Source organism: Hirundo rustica, chromosome 24, assembly GCF_015227805.2.
Source record: "Hirundo rustica isolate bHirRus1 chromosome 24, bHirRus1.pri.v3, whole genome shotgun sequence".
NCBI classification, from domain to species: domain Eukaryota; kingdom Metazoa; phylum Chordata; class Aves; order Passeriformes; family Hirundinidae; genus Hirundo; species Hirundo rustica.
Window position 1 is genome coordinate 910445 of NC_053473.1, and position 22752 is coordinate 933196.

Consider the following 22752-nt stretch of genomic DNA (forward strand, 5'->3'; position numbering starts at 1 on the left):
AACACGGCTCCACAGCTCCTGGGGGTTTCCCTGGAACTTTGCTGAAAACTGCTGGAGTTGTTTTAAGGCTAACGAGCAAATGCTCTCTGCTCCGGGGGATTTGTCACTGATCATTCAGCAGCGTAGCTGTCCTGAGATTCCTCCAGTACACAATTTGAGGCAAATCCTCCGTTTAGCAGCTGGGCACCGCAGAATAACCTGACGGAGAGGGGCAGCCCCTTCACCGAGAACACTGCGCTGCTGTAGTGGTGCTCAGCGGGACGGGACGGACGCGCAGCCACGAGAGGGGGCTCGGCGGAGGCGCAACGAGCCAAACGTCTCATTCCGAACCCGCAGCGGCTCATTCCGAAGCCCCAGCGCTGCAGCAGGTCCGGCTGGAAGGGAGCAGCCGGGAGAGGCTGCGACGGACCGGACGGAGCCCCGCAGGTCCCCGCTCGCCTCCCGGGGGACGCCCGAGCTCGGGGTTAACCAGGAGAAGCCAGACATGGAAATACCAAATGTATGCGATGACGCATGTTTGTCCCCCGCTATTTTTCTCCAGACACTCTTTAAATATATTTTTAAGTGCCCAGAGAATCAAAAATTCCTGTAATATTTCTTCTCTAATGTCTGTGATCTTGCAGAAATCCTGTATTAGTGTGGCGGAAGAGTTGCACAAAGCTCTGATAAACCTTCCTGTCTTCTGAGCTTTTCAAGGAGGATGAATTTGGTTTCATGAAGGTTTCAGAACTCCGTATATATATATATATATATATATTAAAATGTTCCTTGTGCCAGGGTTAGAGTTTTCACAGACATACTGATGATTATTGCTTAGTTCTTGCTTGCTAATCTACAGGTTCCGGCATTTCCTCAATAAAATCAGCCACTTGCCTGACTGGCAGCTGCTGGACCGAGCCGCTCTGGGAGCTCCGCACCCCTCTGTCCGTCCCGATGGCAGCGGGACTTTTGTCCCGAAACTCCAGAGAAGGGAACGGAGCTGGGGAAGGGTCTGGAGCACGGAGGGGGCCGGGGAGCTCCGCCTGGAGAACAGGAAGTTCAGGAGGGACCTTCTGGCTCTGCACAACTCTCCGGCAGGAGGGGGCAACCTGGCGGGGTCGGGCTCTGCTCCCGGGGAATAAGGGACAGGACAGAAGGAAACGGCATCAGGTTGTGCCCGGGAAAAGTTTCAGTTGGATATTAGTAAGAATTTCTTCGCGGAAAGGGCCGTCAGGCATTGACAGAGGCTGGCCAGGGCAGTAGTGGAGTCCCCATCCCTGAAGGCATGACAGCCAAGGAATGACTGGCCGTGGCACTCAGTGCTCTGGGCTGGGTGACCAGGTGGCGATCGGGCAGAGGCTGGACCCGATGATCCCGAAGGTCCATTCCACCCTCGGCGGTTCCGGGATTCTGTGACTCCGGGGAGGGCGGGACCCGGGAAAGCCGCGGCAATAGCGCCCAACCGCGCCCGCGCGCGGGGGCCGCCGGGAGTTGTAGTCCCGGTCGCGCCCAGGTGCGGCGCGGCGCGGGGGCCGCCGGGAGCCGCGGCCGCCCCGGGGCAGGTGCGGCGCCGCCCTCGCCCGAACTACATGTCCCGGGGTGCCGCGGGGCGCGCGCGGCGCGGGCGCGGCAGCGGCGGGGGCGTAGCGAAGATGGCGGCGGGGGCGCTGCGCCCCGCTCCGGGCTGAGCGCGGCGCGGCCCCGCGCGGCCCTCAGAGCGGCGGCGGCGATGTCCGAGCCGGAGCACCTGGGCGGGAAGCGGGCCGAGTCGGCGCGGCTGCGGCGGGCCGAGCAGCTGCGGCGCTGGAAAGGCTCCCTGACCGAGCAGGAGCCGGTGGCGGCGGGGGGCGGCCGCGGCCGGCATCGCGGCGCGGGGGGGTCCCGCGTCCGCTTCGAGGAGGGCGCCGTGTTCCTGGCCGCCTGCTCCAGCGGCGACACCGAGGAGGTGAAGAGGCTGCTGGGCCGCGGCGCCCTCATCAACACCACCAATGTGGACGGGCTGACAGCCCTGCACCAGGTACCGGGGCCGGGGGGACGGCCTGGCTTCGTGTGCCCTCGGTCAGCACCAGGCCGGGGGGCACAGCGGTACGTGCAGCCCCGGCTGGGGGTGCTGGTAGACGGACGGTTCAGTACATGTTGATCCGGACCACATCCGGCGCGTTTAGCCTGTGTGAGAGCACAAACCGAGGTGGTTCCAGTCGGGCAGTGGGATTTTCCAACTTTTCACAGGGTTATTAAGTAGGTTAATTAGCAAAGTAAAGCAGGGGCTGGCAGGTCTGCGGGCCTGATCAGGCAGCCAGTTTATTAATTTTTTTAAAACTCGGGATGTGATTGAGGTCTCCTGAAGTGCCGGGAAAATTTTCCGGGAGCATTGCGAATTTTGCAAGGTCAGGAGTGTCTGGCCAGTTCTTGTGTTGTGTTTTATCAGAGTTGCCTTGAAACTCCCCAGACTGCTCCTTGGCAGAGAGCAGAGAGTGGCCGCATGGCCGATTAACAACGTAGATTCTATTAATATTCATCCAAATGTGAAGATGGTACAAAGTGGTCACAGGAATTTACTGCAGAGCGGTAAAGCCTTGACTATCAAGAAACATATGCTGTGTTCCAGCCGAAGCTTTTGGTGCTCTGGTATAAGTGAGCAGGAATGCAAGGGAACATGCAAAACTGCCTCCCCGGAATATTGGGAAACGTGTTGCTGTCCAAGACTGATTGAGAATTTAGCAGGGCGTGTGAAATCAGTGTCTTAGATTGGTGCATCTGGTCAGTGAAATGAATCTGATTTGGATCCAGGCCAACTTTGGGAAGAAAATTTTCTTAGCTCAAGATAGTGTAGATTAAGCATGTAGTGTAGCAACAGGAGTGGGGGAAAAATGCACAGTTCAGGAATAACATCTGGAACTAATGTGTTTGTAAAGAATAATGTGTTAACAGCACAAATAGCTGGACAGTTCTTGAGTTAAACAGAATTTCTTCTTTGCTGGGCTGATGTTATGGAAGCTTTTGGGACATGTACAAGGTGGTTCAGGAGCTTGCTGGCTCCCAGATTTCGGGGAACAAGGGCCAGGGAGATTCATTCATTTTGGCTTGGACTTCTAAAAATAAGTTGTGAGGCAGAGAGCATGCAAGCTTACAGACCTGTCAGGTTGAATAAGACTTCAGCTGGCAAGCAGTGACCTTTGTAATGGCTGGACCTTTTTCTTGGTTATTTGTGGAGTTTGGCATAGCAGCAGCAAATAAATTGCCCTGTGTTAGAAAGCTCCAGTACAGCACAAGTACATTTATTATCAAATAAGTAGTCCTGTAGACACTAGTAAGAACCAACTACTGAAAAGCTAGTTTATTCAAAACATTTTGACAGCCAAGAAGGCTGAATTTAAGGTGACTACATGGTAGAATTGGGATGACTTCCAGGGGGGTTTCTGGCCAGGATCGATGGTGAACCCCTCAGAAGGACCTGGGTCTCTTGCTGCTGTGGGTGATGTGAAGTGTCTGGTGAAATGCACTGGTCTCTGACGGCAGGCAGTGAACTCAGCAAGGTCACACTCCTGGAGACCGTGGTGAGCCGTGTATTGGCAGGCAGGCTGCAAATTGAATTCTGTATACGTAAAGGATACAGAATTGTATCTTATGTGCCTTAGGAGCACAGTATCGAGTGACAGTGACTAGTAGCACCTAGGGCTGGATGCTTGGATGAGTGAGCCCTGGAGCAGATGCTGGCAGTACCAGCCAGCTGCTTATGTGAGGTGTTTCTTCACAAAGTTGACAGAGAGATGGTGACCTTACTGTGATTGGAGCAAAAACTTTGTTCAGATATCTCATGGATGTAATAACAGTTTTGGTGAAGAGTGACAAGATGTTCCTGCACACCCAAATGGAGCAAATGTTGTTTTGTTAAAAGTTTTACTGTGCATGTGTATCCTGAGTCTGTAAATTTCTATCAGATGAAGATGTTTATTAGCATGGTCAGGAGGTTGTTATGAGTTCCTTTCTCTGAACCTGTCCAAAATAGATTTTTTTTTTCATGTTGCTTGGAGAATAATGCTGCCTATGGTAAAACTTCAGCCGAGGCCAGCTGGGGATCCCCAGTGCACTGGTTGACAGCTGGAATGATGTAGTGCATGTGAGGATATTTAAATAACTTCTCTTACTATTAGAAGCACAATGTTACATTACCGGGCAGATGGTAGTGACAGTGTGCTCTTGTTTAATACCTGTGCAACCAAATGGCCACTCAATGAGGAAGGAAATCCTACACATTGAAAAGAACTGGCTTTGTTGACAGAAACTTCAGGTAAAATATTTTTGTTGTTGTTAAAGAATTTAATATATAGTACTTGCTCTAGATGAGCAATCAGGTCTTTTTAGGTAATGGAAGGGTTAGCCAAGTCAATTGACATAATTTGTCAGAGTCGGCAGCTGCTCCCACAAAACATGAGAGCAATCCTACAAATTGGGTTAGTTTGTTTGAAGCACAGGGTGGCCCCAAATATTGTGTGTGTTCACAAAGGTAAAATTACACTTGCTCTGGTATCTGGGCCACTGTGGCTAAGATCCATTGTGTACTTGCTGTGTGAGAAGCTGGCTTGGCTATTTATAGCCACGAAGCTATATTTTGAAAATAACCTTTTCAATTACAAGTGATGTTTCTGAGCCTGCAGCCTGTGTCACTGCCCTTTGGAGGCATTGGGTGCTGTACAGACCTGCACCACAGCCTGTGTCTGGAACCTGTAGGATGGCTTCAGCCTTACTTTGTCTACCTCAGTGCCTGCAGAATGTTGCTGGATGAACATCAGTCCTGTATTTTCAGTGATTAACTTCCATTATATTCACTGAATTATTTTTGACAATGGTTTTGTGTCTAATGAAGAATGGAAAGGGAGATACTAGTTAAATGGGAGTGAACATTTAGAAATCATCAAGAAAACTGCTACCAGTTGGTGAAATGAACTATTGGTGGCAGTTGAACTTCTCTAGTGTTTGCAGGTGGTGGTAAATGGGTATGAATTGTTCCTCTGTCTCCTGGGTGACAGATAAAACCAAAGAGTAAACTTGTATGAAAATTGAGTCTTAAAGGAAAAACATTCTGCTGCTTCTAGTTGGGATGTAATAGTAGCAATGCTTGTTTGTCTTCAAGTACTTGTTCACAAAGGATGACAGCAAAGATTGTTTATCCTCTGTCTGTCCTTTGATGATTTACTCTCTGTTTCCCTTTGGCCTGTTCCAAGGAGAAGCGAGTTGCTTGTGAAATAACTCCTGTGTCATTTACTGTACTCTGCAGTACCTTGGTGCTTGCTGTTGACTTTGTTTTCAAGCGCTGGGTGCTGTGCTAATTGAGGAGCTGCTTCCTGAATAGTCAGGTACTTTGTGCAGTGACTCTGGGTTAGGCGAAGGCTGTTTGTTATTCTCAGTTTGTTATTCCTCCTTCTGAGCCAGAGCTGTAAAACTGCAGGCATGTCTGGTTGCTCCTCAAAGCTTTGTAAGGTGGCATGTGTGTCAAAAGGTTTGGGCAATTTTCAGCTGCTGCTCAGCAAGTTTGCCATTTCTTCATACAGGTTGTGTGCAGCCACAACAAAGTGGGAAGCAGCAGAATTTTTGGACAGTCCAGAAACCAGGCAGAGGTAATAGAGAGCACTCTGCCCCATTACAGCAGTCTGGAGACTGTTGGAAGAGGCATTGATGTGCTAACACTGGAACAAAATCTGGGGGCTGAGAGGAAGGAGGAAAGGATTCCCGCACCACTTCCATGTTCAGCACTAAACCATGTCCCTAGGTGCCACAACTATACACGTTCTGAACACTTTCTGGGATGGTAACTACCATGTCACTGGGTAACCTGTGCCAGGGCCTGACCACGCTTTCGGCAAGAAATTTTCCATAATATTCAACCTAAACCTCCCCTGGCACAGCCTGAGGTCTTTCTCCTGTCCCTTGTTTCCTGGGAGCACAGCCTGGCCTCCCCTGGCTCCCCCCTCCTGTCAGGAGTTGTGCAGAACCAGAAGATCCCTCTTGAGCCTCCTTTTCTCCAGGCTGAGCCCCTCCAGCTCCCTCAGCCACTCCTGGTGCTCCAGACCTTTCCTCACCTCCATTCCCTACTCTGCACACAAGATTTCTTAATCACCGAAAGGTAACAGCTGGTCTGTACCCTGAAAGGTGAGGAGATAAAACCTGTGGTGGCATGACAACTCTGGAATGAATGCTCAGGTGCCCCATCTTTGGGGCATCACAGCTGTGGTTTAAGGTAGTTCAGCTTCTGATCTTTAAGTTGGTGATGATAGCATCATAAATTAGGCTGCATCTTTTAAGATTGGGTGGCTGCATTGCCTAAAAATACATTCATTCCTGGAATAGAAGGTTATCTAGGAAGAGTCATACCCTTCCCAATGCGCTGTGCAGAGTTCCTGTATGAAGATGTTCTTCTGCCAGAAAAAATAAAGTTGCAAGCGTCTTGCGCTGCATGTAGCACTGGTCATCAAAGTGAAATATGTGTCAAAAATAGGGTTTATCACTAGGGTGAGTGAAATGAGGTTTTTGGGTTTCAGTTATAAATGGGAACTCAGTAGCACGTACCATCCCACAGGGCTCTAATAAAGTGAGAGAGCTTGGAAGATGCCTGCAATACACCAGGAATTTATGAGACAAAATAGTTAAAGTCTGAAGTGCTGTTTTATCAGCCTCATGCTTTTATTTTCTTCCTTTTGGCTTACTCAGTCCCTGTTTTGCCTTGATGTTTTCATCAAGGGTTCAATTGTCTTTCCCTTGCATCTCTATTTCCAAGCAATCTCCTGAGTGGGCAGAATTAACTGTAGACTACACAAACTAACCTTGAGCTGCAATTAGAGACTGAGAGAGCTGCTACTGCTGGCAGCAGGGCAGGAAACCTTCCCCTGGTTTGGCTTGGGGCACTTTCAACTGGTTGGTTTGGCTTCTGGAAACCGAAGACAACCACATCATTTACTCAATACTGGGTACCTGGGAGGAAACTCTGCATTTTAGTAAGTAGTTGGGTGTTTGGGAGGGGAAATGTGCATCTTCATTGCTTCCTTCCTCAGCCTTTGTTTATCCTACCCAGTGATTCCACGCGTCAGGCTCTGCTGCTGCCCATAAACACTGGGCAAGGGAGCTGGTGGGATTTTCACCAACTTCCTTCATGGCAGCAGGTGGAAGTACTGATCCTGGTCCATTAGTGCTGCCCAGGGTAAGGTTCTCATCTCCACTCGAGCTGCTAGGCAGTCTGGAGTTCTGGCCTCACTTGGAAAGCTCGTTTGGAAAACTAAGGTTTTTTAGTGAAAGCTTCTTGTGCCTAATGTATGCTGAAAGCTTTCTGACTTGTGCAGATGAAATTCTTGAACCTGCATCAGAGGTGGAGGCAAGTTTTCCATGCTGCATACTTGCTTGAATCAACATGGTTTGATAAGATTGAAAGCCAGCTCAGCAAAAATGCAGGAATGAGCAATGAATGCAGTGGCTGGACAGTCCCTGCACAGGGTCCTGCAGCTCCTGCTGGCATGCTGGAAACATTCAGTGCTTGTGCTTAAACATTTAGCACGTTTATATGCAGAACTCTTAAGCTGTGGCCTGGATGAAACTCCCATCATCCTGGCATTATTTTTTTTGATTTATAATGCCTTTTGCTTATTTTGATGGAGAGTGTTGAGGCTGAGATCTGTTTCTATTTCAAACAGTTTTTGAGATTTAGAATTCAGACTAGGTACTGTGGGGCTTGTGAGACAACTCAAGTGCTGTGTTTTGTAATAATACTGAGATAATAACTGACTGATATTAAAATATAGGGCTTCTGGGTTGGTTTGCTGGCTCCCAGTTGAGGAATATTATATACCATCAGTCAGAAAGGCTTGTCAGACTGTGTATATTAGAGCAATCAGTTTTAAGAAGGTTGGGAGAGGGGAATATTACATAAGTGGTCGTATAAATTGGTATTTTAGTCTTTCTAACTTTTGAATACAAATGTGGGCAGGTGAGCATTAAATATTCTGCAACATGGTTTTTAAAAAATCGTGTTTGTGCAGAGGGCCGGAGTAAAAAATCAAAGAGAAACCCAGAGCCTTTCAGGGGAATGGCAACCTCTGCTATACAGTGACAGGATCCCCAGCTGAGTGAACTGTTTGACCTAGTGATGATGGTATGGCCCCAGCATGGTGAGGGTGTTCACTATAAATCCTGGGGTCTGAGTCTGCAGTTTATTTTGAGCTGTCCTTGTACAGGGAAGTGCCACAGCTGTCCCTGCAGTCTCCTTTCTTGGGCTGCAGCAAACTGATCCGCACGGGGAGGAAAGGTGCAGCTTGCAGGAGGAGCTGGGCCGTGGGCCTTAGCAGGAAAAGTTCACTTGCTAAAAATTTAGAGACCAGGTTGAACAGGGCTTTGAGCAGCCTGGTCTAGTGGAAGGTGTTCCTGTCCATGGCAGGGTGTTCAGTGAGATGAACCTTAAGGTCCCTTCCAACCCAAACCAGTTTATGATTCTATGAAGGAACGATTTGGTGGGGATTTAGGTGCCTGTTTTCTTGGGGCTCACCTCAGGATGAATGGACTGAAGAAGCAGCTCATGATGAGTATAGTCTATCCAGGCCTGTGCAGAGATGTTTCAAGATGCTGTGAACATGACATGGAAGCAGTAGGATCTAGAGTATGGCTGTGAGATGAAGCTTCAACCTGCACAGCTTCAAGGAACCAAATTTTATTTCCTTCCTCCACTCCTTAGATGTCCCACCTCTTACTGTGGTGAAATACAACCTTTCTTAAATACTTAATTCTTAAAATGTTTTTCAGAGGAAATTTTCTTTTCTGCATTCTCAGACTAATGAGCAGAATACCTCACATTGCTAACAGCCAGATCCCGGGAGTCAGGCTTCTATTTTCACATCAAGCTGTTGACAATGGAGGACATCAAAATTCCTGATTTAGACACCTACGTAATTTCTCATGTCAGTTTTCAGTCATAATAATTATAATGTGCAGTGCTTACAAGTGATCAGTATTTTAGAAAATACATCCTGTATGTTCTCTTGCTAAATATTTTCTTGTTAAGCAAATTTTGGAAAAATCGGTCTCCTTCCAGCTTTAAACTCTAAGCTTAAATACAAGTTTTCTGATCTGAGAACAACCCAAATAACTGAAAATTATTTATTTTTCTTTAATGCTGAGTTGTTTGGAATTTTTGTGGATTGTTTCCTGTGGCTGGACAAAATAGAACACTCTTAACTTCTAGGAGTCTCGCTGGAAATGTTTCTATAATACAATAAGCTGAAGCTGACCTTGCAGAGGGACACTAGCAGCCTCAGTGTTGCTTTTCCAGCATTCAGCCTTGCTCATAAATCTTTGTGAGATGTACAGAATGCAGAGTGACCACCTGCCATTAGCTTTTTATGTGTCACTGCCTTTTCAGGGTAAAACTAAACTTGGTCCTTGTCTGATCCCCTGAGCCAGAGCATTGATTTGCTGCAGTGATTGCTCACCATCCATTTCTGGAATCTCTCTGAAGCCACCTCCTATTTATAATTTGTCATTCCCTGCTGTATCAGTTAATGATTTCGTATCAAAGCCTGATGGTTTTGTAGATCTGAAATGGTGCGATAGCAGCAAGTCCTGGTCCAGGCTTGTCTAAACACAAGTGCTGGCTCAGTGAGGGGATTCTAGCAGTGGCGTAGGGTGGTGACTGTGTGTGGGCTCTGCCCAAACCCAGCTTATGTCTGTTTAATTTGGACCTGTAAATAGAGTAGCATCACCCAGAGGAATGTAAACCAGCATGAAGCTGGTAGGGCCTGCACAGGGATCTGCTCCCAGTTCACCACATGGGCTTTGTGTTTGAATTGAAGCATCCAGAAGTGCTGCTGGTTTCATTATGAAGTCAAAGTATGAAGCATCTTCATCTTCGGGGATTTAAATTCATATAGATTGTCAGCCTTACCCAAAACAACTATTTAATTATTAATTATCTTGAGTGACAATTATAAAAAGCGGGAACTTTATTTAAAAGGTGGCTTTTTACCCAGGCAGGTAGCAATGGGACAAGGGGGAACAGTTTTAAGCTAAAAGTAGAGAGGTTTAGATTGGATATTGGGAAAAAATTCTTCCCTGTGAAGGTGGGGAGGCCCTGGCACAGGTTGCCCAGAGAAGCTGTCGTCACCTCACTCCTGGAAGTGTCCAAGGCCGGGTTGGACAGGGCTTAGAGCAACCTGGCATAGTGGAAGGTGACCCTGCCATGGCTGGGGACAGAACTGGATAAGTTTTAAGTTCCCTTCAAACCCAAACCAGCCTAGGATTCTCTGATCTCTGACAATTTGATACTTTATGTGAGACCTGTAAATAGGAATTTCCCCCTTAGTAGATTGGTGGGACTGGGGAGCTCTGACCCAGCTGGGTGTGAGTGCAGTGGCATCCTTTAATTGTTTTGATATACCCAAATTTATATCTGTATGTATACGTATTTATTTATATCATTGCTCTGAGTTACATCATTAGCAGAGACCCTGCCTATGCCAACAGAAATAACCAGAATATTTACCTTAAATACTGTTGTGGTACCGGAAGATGAAATGTTCTAGATTTTTATGTACCAAGCCATTTTTTCTGACCCCATTTGCTCTGTGGTTTCTGTAAGTGAGATGACATACTCAGCATAGACAGCTTTGGTGTTTTTTGCAGATAGCAACTAAATCTGAACAACTGGTTGCAGTAGCACAACCAACATGTCCAGGAAGAGGTGCACATCCTGGGTGGGAGTCTGGCTGCACACGAGACACACTTCACACTTGACAACTGTCTGATTTAAATTTTTTTTTGAGTGCTTTGTGTATGCCAGTAGTTGTTTCTGCTCTAGTGAACCCTAGGCCCTTACTTGTGCCTTTTAATGAGTGTCACAAGTGAAGTTGGTATGACTAACATGTATTAATGTAATCATTGGCATTACCAAAAAAATATTCCACTGGCTTTCAAAGCAATTTGATAGTAGTGAAATGCTATGTTCTAGCAGCATTTAATAATGCTGATAGTGCATAATAAATGGTCTGATTTATTACCAGATCATCTTCCATTTTTTATGCAAGATACAGGTTTTAAGAGTCTGCAGCAAATATTTCAAACAGAATTATGAATTCTGGGCTGAAATAGCTCTCTAGAATGGAGTTAGAGAGAGCTGCTGACTTACTTCCAAAGGAAACCATGTCTGGGTTAAACCTTCAAAGCTGGTTCCATCACTTGATGCTGGCTTTCAGTTCTTCCCTGGCTTCATGCTCCTTCCCTGTGTTCTCAGGAAGCCGACTGATCTGCTCCATGCTTCAGCCAGCTCAACGTAGTGCAGGCTGATGTTCTCCTCATACCCTTTTATGGGAATCTGTGTACCCTGCAAGGCTTTGAAAGAAGTTGTGTTCAGGGAGACTGTTTCAAAGGCTTTTGAGAGGCAGAAAGTCACTATTGAGTTTCAGAGTCTCCTCCAGACAGTAGTATGAATGGTCCATAGAACCAGTTTATTGTGGCTGCCTGGCCTCTGTTCCCTTATTCTCCCTGAGAGCTTGGCAGGTTGTTTGCTGCAGAGCTGCTTTACAGCCAGCTGTCCCAGTCTGTGCTGGTGCAAGGGCTTATTCTGTCCTGGGGCAGGACACTCTGTGCCTCTATTGTCTTTCAAAATTCTCCATCAGGCCATTTTTCCAGTCTGTGTAGGTCCCTCTGAGAAGGATCTCCTGCCCCAGCCATGCCAGCAGTTTGATATCATCTGCAGACTTGGTGAGAGTGCTCTATAATTGGTGTTAATAGAGTTTGTTAATTAAGACATAGGTTTGTATTGACCTCTTATCAGCCCTGAGGGATGCTGCTGGTAATCAGCTGCTAGCTGGACTTTCTACAGCTGAACACCTTTTTAGCTTGATAACTCTCCCCAGCATCAGTCATCTGCTTCTGCAGTGCAGCTTCTGCCTGTTGAAAACAGTGTCAAAGAGACAGTGTCAAAGGTGTACCACACTTGCTCTCCTGTCCTCCATACAGGCAGCTTGGAGGCAAATCAAGTTAGGCAAGATTTGCCGCTGGTAAATCCCCACTGGCTGTTCCATCTCCTGCTGGAAATGGCTGTCAGGAAGATTTACTACACAGCCTTTCCAGGGGCTACAGTGAGGCTGAGAGGTCTGATGTTCCCTGGACCCTTCTAACATGGTGGGGTGGTGTTTGCGTGTCACCATGACCTTTGAAAGTTGGCAGTGATTTGCAGTGACATCAACCAGCTCCCTCTTAAGCCATATCTGTATCCCACCTGGTCTCAAAAGTGGTCCATGGTCATTCCTTCCCCCTTATTCCCTGTGCTGAGGCTCTGGTGCTGCACAGTGGAGCAGACAAGTGTGTGCTTCCTGGGACCTGCTTTTAGTCTGTTCCCTCGAGCACATGTCCATCTTGTAGGACCAGGGCTGTGATCTGGAGCGCTGCTGGAGTTGTGGGCCTGCAGGAAGATTCAGCTGTGCTTGCCTCTGACTCTTTGCAGTAACTGTCAGACATTACTAGAATCACAGAACTATGGAATGGTTTGAGTTGTATGGGTCCTTAAAGATCATCTTGTTCCAGCCATGGCAGGGACATTTTCCACTAAACCAGCTTGTTCAAAGCCTTGTCCAACCTGGCCTTGGACACTTCGAGGGTTGGGGTACTCCTGTGAGCATAAACTAACCATTCATAGGGCATTTTCCTGATTTCCTTGCCGCCCTGATTTTCTGCTCTACCAGCCCTCCCCCCCGCCACCCCTCTTCTAAAAAATGTAAGTTCCATGGTGGAGTCCCTGCTGGAAGGGAGATTGGAGTTGTTCTTTCCACTTGACTTGTCTCCTAGTTCTTCAGCATTCAGCCCTGCAGGAACACAGCCAGTGAGCAATTGCTGTTGTATCATACCTGTGGTGCCTTCTCTACTTTTTGGTGCAAACTTGCACAGTGACTTCACCATCAATTCCAAATGGCTTGTCTGTCAGCAGCGCTTTCAGTTCTAAGGCACGTCGTGACCTCTTTTCTTCAGGAGCAGACACGCAATCAGAAGTGCCGCCAGGTCATGTCTCCCAAGAAAGATGATGACTGTGGATTTCTGCTTCATACTACACTTTGGTAAATGTTTCTTCCCCATCCTGCAGCACAGACATCAGTGGCTCCTAAGGTTGGATGTATTCTCTTCTCGAACTTGGCTGTCTTAATTTTATTAATGGGCTTAGCAATTCCTTCCAGTTGCTGAGGAACGCTTCTCGTTATGGTGTGCTGACACAGTAGGAAATGCTATAAAGCTGAATAGACATTTTTGGCTTTTGAGCCCTTTCTACTTTCCGTCCAGCTACCAATTTAATCACTGCTGCACTTCAGATATTAACTGTTGCTCATTGCTATGGGAAGGGGGTGCAGGAGGCACCAGGTAGGGGCTGGGCTCTGAGGAGCATGCATAGCCTGTGAGTGATGGCTGCTCAAGACTGAACAGCCATACGTCAGCAAGCTCAGCTTGGTCCTTGCAAAAAGAATGTCTTAGTCCCACTTGCTTAACCTCAGCACTCCACAGGCTTGTCACAAGCCAGTCTTATGTGCCCAGCTGACGCGTGTGCCACCCTGGGGAGCTGGGTTTGAGTAGCTTTGAGTGCCAAAGCTTGGTGCAGGCAAAGCCCTGCTCCTGCCAGCAGGTGGGCTGGTGGTTTGGAGATGAGCAAGCAGGGCAGTGAGGGGAGAGCAGGGCTTGACAGTTGCAGTCCCTCTCTTGGACCAAGTAGCATAGCCTCTGGCTTGGAAGGGAAGAGACCAGCGAGGATAACAGCAGCCCTGTTTTGACAGCTTGTGTCTCTGTGTTCTTTTGGATAGTCCTGGGTGGGACTGTTTGTTTGCTGTTCCTGGGCAGTTCCACCATGTGTTGGCTGCTCTGCATCCCCAGGGCTGCCCAGATGCTTTCTAGACCAAGGTGCTGCTTTTGTGGGGGTCCAAACTGCCCTGGAGCTGTTGAGTTTGTCCTGTGTCACTTGCCTTCTGGCTGCCATTTCTTTCCCAGACCCTCTGTCACTTAATCTGATTAATTCAGTGGAAAGCTCAAAGGCTGTAGATCCTCAGGGATCCACTTTTCATCCAGGTGCCCTGAGGGCCAAGGAGGCCGGTGGTGTCCTGGGGTGCATTGGGAAGAACGTTCCCAGCAGGTCAGGGTGGGATCCTGCCCCTCTGCCCAGCCCTGGTGAGGCACACTGGGAGTGCTGTCCAGGTCTGGACTCCTCAGGACAGGAGGGACATGGAGCTCCTGGAGCAGGGCCCGTGGAGGCTGCGGGGATGAGGAAAAGCCTGGAGCATCTCCCTGCCAAGGAAAGGCTGAGGGAGCTGGGGCTGTTCAGCTTCAAGAGGAGATAACTGAGAGGGAATCTAATTCTTGTCTGTCAGTGTCTGCGGAGAGGGCTCAGAGCAGGGCCCAGGCTCTGCTCCCCAGGACCCAGCACTGGCACAGGAGGAATGGGCAGGAGCTGATGCCCAGGATGTTTGGCCTGGACATGAGGCAGAACTTCTTCCCTGGGCAGTGACCGAGAGCTGAACAGGCTGGCCAGAGAGGGTGTGGAGTCAGCTTCACTGGGGATATCTCAGACTCATCTAGATGTAATGTGCTCTGGGATGTCTCTGCCTGAGCAGGGAGGTGGGACCAGATGAGCTGCTGGGGCCCCTCCAACCTGACCCATGCTGTGATTCTGTGATCCCCAGAGCAACCTGAGCTGCACCAGAGATACTGCTGTAGACACAGGTACTCAGGCATTGGTGTGTCAGCCCTCTGTGCAAAGGCTCCGGGCATGAACTTTCCAAATTTCAGGTTAGATCACCCACTCCTCTCCTGGGTTTGCTCCCCTTCCCTGTTCCCATACACATGGATCTGGAAGGGGGGGTGAACAGGGAGAGGTGGGTGCATGAGGATGAGCATATTTGCTGCAGACAAATAGTACTTCTGCAAACATTTACATTCTGGATCTATGAAACAGGACTTCCAGTGAAGGAAATTAAAAAGTGATGAACTAGTGGAATTTAAATCCTAATTATTTCAAAATGTAAGGAATGATATACTGTTCCTTATGACATACCATCTTTTGTATGTTGTGCATTCTCCTCTATCATAAATCACTATAGTAGGTACATGCTCTATTCTGGGAGCGCACAGTGTCCATTTTGGAGGGGAGTTTTGAAGTGTATTGGGAGAATCTGAGTCTTGGATACAGCTCAATAAAATAGTTTCAAATGACAAATTTCCCGCTTTTGGCATTGTGTGCTGAACAGTTTTGTAGTGTTTCTAAGTGATACCGGGGCTGCATGCAGTCAGTCTTTCCTGTACAAAGATCCCTTAAGATAAAAAATTAAAATGCAGCTTTCTGAGCTTTCCCAAGCTGTAGTATTGACAGAGGAGGTTCCAGAGCTGCCCAGACAAATGAAAAGTGTCAGGTCTTCAGCATCAGTTGGAACTGGCACATGAAGTCACTGAGCTATTATTCATTGTGTATAATGTATCACTTAAAGCAGGTACCAGGGCACGTCAGTGCGAAGTGACAGTTTCCAAAAGGGACTCCAAGAAGAACCTGGGAAGTGATGAACCCAAAGCAGGCAAAAAGCATGTGGAGAGGAGAAATCTGGTGGAGATGGTATGTTTGGATGTCCATAACACTTTTGACAACATCTTTCTATGGAAGCTGTAAGAAACAAAGCTGTTGTGAAATAAAGACATCTCATTAATTACTGTCTGAAAGAGAGAAAACAAAGGTTAGCAATAAAGGCTTAGTTTGCAGGAGGAAGGAGAGTTATCCTGTGCATCTCCTCTGGAGTTTGTGCTGCTCTGCACACCTTTATGTGAGACAGGTAAGGGAGTATAGAGCAGTTTCACAGTTTGCAAAGGTTCCTACACAGTAAAGATAGTGAAGTGTGAACTGGCCCTGAAGGGTGTCAATACTAGCCAATTTACTGAAAAAATGGCTGGTGAAATTTGGTCTGTAAATGGGGAGTAACGTTTATGGGGAAACAGTGGCTTCCAATCCAGCTGTCACAGGCTGGAAAAGCTTGTATGTGTGGATTAGTACGTGCAGTTCTCTTTCTACCATGTCAAAAAAGTATATATATAGTTAAGGGAAAGAGATGGGAAATAACAGCACGAGGATCAAAGTAACGGATTGGTTTCTATACCAGGAAACAGCAAAACTTCTTCAATTCCTTCTGACTGACAGAAAGCCGCAAGCTTATATGATAAAGGTTTCCAAAATTATATGTGAAATGGCATTAGAGATGTTTGGCTTTTCCTACAAGGAAGAATTTAAGGATATCAGAGTTTTAAAACAAATACATTTTTTATCCAGTGTAAAATTCAGCTGTGGAACAAATTGCTTTGAGAAACAGCTCATGCCAAAAGCATCAGTGTGTTCAGAATGTGCATGGCGGGTAAAATTCTGTGTAAGTTTAAGCTCTGGATTGCCAAGCTCTAGGATGGATTGAAGATATAAAGAGCAATTTAAAAAACCACATTATTTATTGCAGGTGAGACTCAAGAAGAGAAAATAAGATAAGGGAAAACTAGTAAGGTTAAAAATCTTCTCAAATGTCAAAGCAAAAGTTTTAAAATTAAAGTCCAGTGCTTTTTAGAGGGCTCATAGTACTATCCTGCAGAAATGGTGGCAATTCTGCTTTGTGATTATTGGGCAATTTTATTGAACTTTCGGGTAACTTGCTGCAGTGTCATGAAGATTATATTTCATAGTATCCTCTAAACTGGAAGGAATATGTATGTGTGTGAGATACCATCCTGCTAATCCAGGAGGGTTTAAGCATTTTTCTCTTCCTGGCTCTTAGTAGCCTGAACTGATACATCTGACTGAAGACAGGGTCAAGGTGTTCTGCAAGGGATGGATTTCCTCTTTCTTCATCTCCTGCACTGGCTTTTCTTTTCATTCTTGTGATTGACAAACAGAATTTGACCTTCATAGCCCTAAATGATTTGTCTTTTAAATGAGTATCGCTTGAGTCATTCTGAGCAAGCATTCCCTCATGCTGAAAAAGATAAGTGGTAAATGTGTCTGTCTCTCAGTGAGAGACTTCAGGGCTGTGCCAGCCTGTACAGCAGCAGAGCCAGAGTTTGAACTTCAGAGCATATTGCAAGAGTTATTTTTGTTCCCTTATATTAATAGCTGCTATAGAAGGAGCTCTGTGCTTATGGCCAAATGCTGTCTTACAGTTACTCCAAGTATTGGCTTCTCTACAGTCTACAACTCAGTCCTCAAAATCCATTCTTTTCCTTTTAGTTTAGGTGCTGTTAATCTGTAAGAAAATTGTTCAGTGTTGCAGAAAGTGAACAAGGAACAAGGCACTGATTGTAGCCCTTGGGAGGGGATCCATGTGCTGACAGCACACCCAGCTTCCTGCAAATTGTGCTTGGGATTTCAATTCAAGCCCTAGCCTAAACAAGAACTGCTGCATCTTTTAAATTACAGTGTTGTGGTGATGAAACAAACCTTCATAGTCCTGGAGATTTGGTGATACCTATTGTTGCCAAAGCTACTAACTTCTTTTATAATATATTTATTTTAAGCATAGAGTCATAGAACTATTAAGTTTGGAAAAGACCTCCAAGATCATCATGTCCAGCCTTTGACCAGCCATCTTGTCAGCCAGACCAGAGCACTGGGTGCTTTGTCCAGTTGGTCCTTAAATACCTCCAGAGATGGGTTCTCCACCACCTCCCTGGGCAGCCTCTTCCAATGCTTGACCACGCCTTCTGTGGAGACTTTCTTCCTGATGTCCAACCTCAGCCTTCCCTGGTACAGCTTGAGGCTGTTTCCTCTTGTCCTGTCCCTTGTAGCTTGGGAGAAGAAGCCACCCCCTGTCCTGCTAATGTGTTGCGCTGGCCTGGTCTCAGTCTTTAACCATTTACCCCTTTTTCAGTTTGTTTAAACTTGTTTCCTAATGCTTTGGCTTCTTGGAGTAGTGCTTTGATAGTTTTCCTTCTGTGGTAGGATGCTGAAAGCTGCAGCTCTTCTGCTGCCATGTGTTTGGCCTTTTGCTGTTTGCCCAAAAACCAGACTGGGCTGTCTCAGTGATGATGGCAGATGGTTGCTGTTGGAGAGTTCCAGACATGGCTGGAAGAGGTCACAGAAACCCTTCTAGTTCAGTCCTCTGCACTGAGACATGACCAGATTTATCAGAGCTTTTTAGAAAAGACATTTAATGAATCCCTTCCTAAACATCATCACAAAGCATTTGTCTGCACCTCTCCCAGAGGGCGAGAAGCCCCAGTGCCTGGCAGGCTCAGCTGGAACCATGGATGATGTGCTTCTTGCTTCAGCAGCACCCCTCTGAGTCATTCAGCCAGCCCTCAGTTACCTGCTGGGGATGGAAATTAAAAGTTGTGGTGTCAGTCATTGATGCTTTAACAGCGGATTAGTGGATGCTGTGGTGGAAGGCTGAGACCCCCAGGAAGCAGCATGGGAGCTGTCAGGGCCAGCGTGTGCTGCAGCACAGCTGTGCTGGGGCTGCTCTCACCTCATCAGTGATTCCCCCAGGGCTGTGTCCTTTATGTTCTTGTTCTGCCTTTAGATTCTCCCATCGAAATGTAGGAATTGCTTCACTGTGAGAATGTTTGTGGGAGACACTGTTTATGAGAGGCTGAGCTCTGCTCTCTGGAGCTCTCCACCTTCTCTGCTTGGTTTCATCTCACACCAGTAAAACGTGATCTCTGATTCTCTTTTTGCTGAACAGGAGGGACAGAGCTCGGCCTCGTTAGTCTGTGCCTGTGGGACCTTTGAGGAGTGTTCCCACAGGGAACTTGTCTCTCTCAGGGAATTGCAGGCTGTGGATTCCCTACCCAGCCTCATCCCTGCTGTGTAGCTGCCGTGGGTCGGGTAGCAGCTGTGGGGAGCAAATGTGGAACAAACGTCCTGGTTTCCCCAAATCTTTTATAGCTTGTTCTCTTTTTATCTTTCTGAAATCTTCTTCAGCTATTTTTTTTTTTTTTCTCAAGGAGTTTATTTCTGTAGTACCCTAGAAATAGCATAAACCATATTTGTGATGCTGCAAAAATCCTTAAGAAATGCTATTGGAAAATGGGGTAAGTTGTTTGGGTTTTTTGGAGCGAGGTTTTGTTTCTTGTTTTGTTTTGTTTTTTTTCATTCTTTAAGCTGAACTTTTTCTCATTCATGTCCTATTCGTGTCTTGTATATTTTTCAGTTGTGGAGTCTAGAATTTCTTATGATACTGAAAAACTGGTGCATTATATAGATGCCTAATGATATTTTATGGTTTGTTTTGTTCTGCTCCAAGTAGTTTCTAGAATTTGCTTTGATTTCTGAGCTTGGAGCTGATATTTTCCTACAGCTATTTGTTATAATCCTAAGAGCTTTCCCTGAACTCAGTAATAAGCTCAAAGCCTTTCATTTTGTTACATGACGTTGGGTGTACTTTGTGCCTGTGATTCACTCTCCCAGTGATCTGCACTGCTTTTCATCTGCTGTTTTATCAGCAGTTGCTCAGTACTGCAAGATTCTTGAAGTTCATCCTTTGCTTTGCCTCTTGAAAAGTTTCCCCAGCAAACCTCACCTCATTGATCACCTCCTCTTCCAGGTTCTTTATGTAGCACAGACCCTGGGGGAGATGTTGCTGCAGAGCTCTCCAGGAAGAAGATCTATCTCATATTCTGGTCTCATCATAAAAATGCATTTAATTGTGCAAGGATCTTTTCTCTTACCTGGGCAACTCAGTGGCTTCAAGGAGCCGCAGTTGAGGGGTTGATACAATTCCACATGAGGCCAGTGTTTTATGAGCCCCACGAAGGTATAGCAAACTCTGAGGGTTGATCAGCAACCTCCCAGAAATGGCTTGGGAATAATTAGCAAAACAGCTAATTGGGTGTGTTTTGAAAGAGCAAAAAGATCTTAATAAAAGAGAAAATAACGAACTATGCAGAACGAAAGAGCAAAAGCTGTGCACAGTGCAGGGGAGTCCCTTGCACCTGCTAAGACACCCCAAAAAGCGCTGAGAGATTTTGTGCTCTTTCGTAAGGACGATTAAGGACGGGTTTTTTGGCTGCCCAGTAGAAACAGCTACAAGTCTTGAGGTACATTTCAAAATCCAGCAGGTGCCTTTGTCCTGGCACTGGGCCAATTATGCTGTGAGGAGCATAGAAAATTCTGGTTCTTCTTCCTTTAAAGTTCCAGGGGTGTAACTTAAACCCTTTTTTTTAATATGGAAAATACCTACTTGGGTGTGGGGGTGCAGTGCAACAAGGGGCCTGGTGAGAATCCTTTAGAAAGTCTTTGTGGATAGATTCATTGAATCTCTGAGTTGGAAGGGACGCACTAAGGTCGTCAAGTCCATGCTCTGGCTCTGCACAGGACAACCCAAAAAGTCATGTCATGTATCTGAGGTGAATGTCATGTATCATATGGACCTTGTCTTCATGCTTATTTACCTTTCAAAAGACTAGTGGCTTTCTGTCAAATGACTTTCCTCTGTAAAAGCCTGGGTGGATATTTTCCAGAATATGGTGATTTCTTATACACCTGCTCTGCTGCATTGTACCATCCACTAATGTGACCCAGCAGCTTGGTGGTTCTTGGGTTTGATGAACTCTTTCCCTTTCTCCATTCCAGGAGCTTCTGTGCTTCTCGGTGACTTTCTTTCCATCCTCTTAGTCATATAGTGACACGCTGTTTGTCCATTTGTCTGGTGCTATGCCAGAGGAGGGTCAGGCTGGACATCAGGGAAAGGTTCTTCCTCCAGAGGTGCTGGGCACTGCCCAGGGGATGGGCATGGCCCCGAGGCTGCCAGAGCTCCAGGAGTGTTTGGACAACGCTCTCAGGGATGCCCAGGTGGGATTGTTGGGGTGTCTGTGCAGGGCCTGGGGTGGGACTGGATGATCCTTGTGGTCCCTTCCAGCTGAAGAGATTCTGTGATTCTGGTACATGTAGCCTTGACGTGGTTTCCAGGAGTTCTGCCCAAGCAGTCCTGCTGCCTAAGCAATCCTGCTGTCCAGCTCCTGTTCTGAGCCAGCGAGTTTCTGGAGCCTTCCCTGGCTGTATACCTGCCATGGCTGCAGCAGGGAACTCACAAAATCTACCTGCTCATGACCTTGTTCTTGCTTCAGGCTGGAAACTCAGCCTGCGTCCATGGTCTTGGGGATCTGCAGTCCTTTTGCGGTGAGACAAACACAGGATTGCTCTCCAAAGTGTCCTAGGGGGACTTTATGGTGCTTGTATCCCCAGACATCTGTTCTGTCTGTGTTGGATGTAATGTTCTGTACCTTTAAGACTGGTTCTGAGAGTGAAGGGGGAGAAAGAGAAGCGCTGAGTTTGTTTTTCAGAAACTGCACTCACTCTTCCACACCCTGCTCCTGGACTGTGTTCTCTGCAGCACAGACAGCAGGACAGGGATCTCCTTTGCTTTTAATTAGTTTTTAGCTAGCTTAGGCAGAGAAACTCCTGGACTGTTTTTTTTCCTTTTTTTTTTTCCTTGGAACTGTTTAAACCTGCTCTGGAATGAAAACCCAGAAGAGCAGTGGGAACTCACACCTGTGGCCCATGGGGGCCTGAGCCCCTCACATTTTCCAGCTCTGGTGGGACTGATAAGAGACTGAGTGAGCCGAGCTACACTCCACAACAGAGACTTCCTGGGTTTGCCATTCTTCAGACAATGAGAGGTTTTATTGTTTCATATTATTCGGTTTTTTTGCTTGTGGATACTTTGATTGTTAAATAAATAGTTTTTTCCACTTTTTTCCAATGAAGACTTTTCCTGGAGCAGTTGGGGGAGGGGCTGCTTGAATTTGCTATTCTGAAGGGACCCCATTCAGAGGTTTTCTCCCAGATTTACCCTAAACCAGGACACCAAGAATCATTTCACTGCTTCTTCCTTTGAGCTCTTCCTCCACAGCTGGTACAGAGATAAGGCTGCATTTTGATCCCTCTGAAAGTCTTCTTGTGTGATGCTCTTTGTGTCTCCTTACTCTTCAGCAGAAACCATAGAATCATAGAATTGTTTGGGTTGGAAGAAGACCTATCTAATTCCAACCCCCCTGCCATCATGGACAGGGGCACCTTCAACTAGACCAGGTTGCACAGAGCCTCCTGCAGCCTGGCCTTGAGCACCCCTAGGGATGGGGCATCCACAGCTTCCCTGGGCTACCTGTTCCATAGCCTCATCTCCCTCACAGTAAGAATTTTTTTCTTCAGATCTAATCTAAACCTGCCCTCTTTCAATTTAAACTCATTACCCCTTGTCCTGTCACTACATGCTCTTGTAAATAGTCTTGCCCCATCCTTCCTGTAAATTCCCCTAAGGCACTGGAAGGCAGCAATTAGGTCGCTCTGAAGCCTTCTCTTTTCCAGGCTGAACAATCCCAATTCCCTCAGCCTTTCCTTGTAGGAGAGGTGCTCCATCCCTCTGATTAACCTGGTGGCTTTGTCTGGACTGGGGTGATCTACTCAGACAAGAGGTTGTTCCATGCCTCTGGCGGCTGGGCTTTGTTGACAAACCTCACCCTCTCCTTAATTCTGTTCACCATCCAGGTTGTAGTACGCTGTTCCTGAGGATTTCCTGTGTCACCCACCTGCAGGGCAGACTCATGCTCAGGAGACACAGTGCAATAAACACAGCATTCACCATCCTCCAGCTGGACTTCGATCAGGTTTTGATTTACTTTAGGGATGAGTAAGTGCTGTAGTTCACCTGTAAGCCCAGGCAGCTGCCTGGCTGGTGCTCCTGGTGCTTACAGAGGTGGAGAGTTTGCTCCCCTGCCAACCCTCCCTTTACTGGATGCATTCAT

General features: G+C 47.0%; 1 protein-coding gene across 10 annotated transcripts in view; it reads left to right on the forward strand.

Moving 5' to 3' along the window:
• The first annotated feature begins 1708 nt into the window (after positions 1-1708).
• Positions 1709-22752, forward strand: part of PPP1R12B (protein phosphatase 1 regulatory subunit 12B) — a 132634-nt gene continuing 111590 nt past the window's right edge. For all 10 annotated transcript variants that reach the window (XR_005703984.2, XM_040085701.2, XM_040085695.2 and 7 more), the window contains exon 1: positions 1709-1996. Coding sequence is in view for 9 of the 10 variants with exons in the window: in XM_040085701.2 (XP_039941635.1) it covers positions 1709-1996 (288 nt within the window). In the remaining variant the exon portion in view is untranslated. The remainder of the gene's footprint in view (positions 1997-22752) is intronic.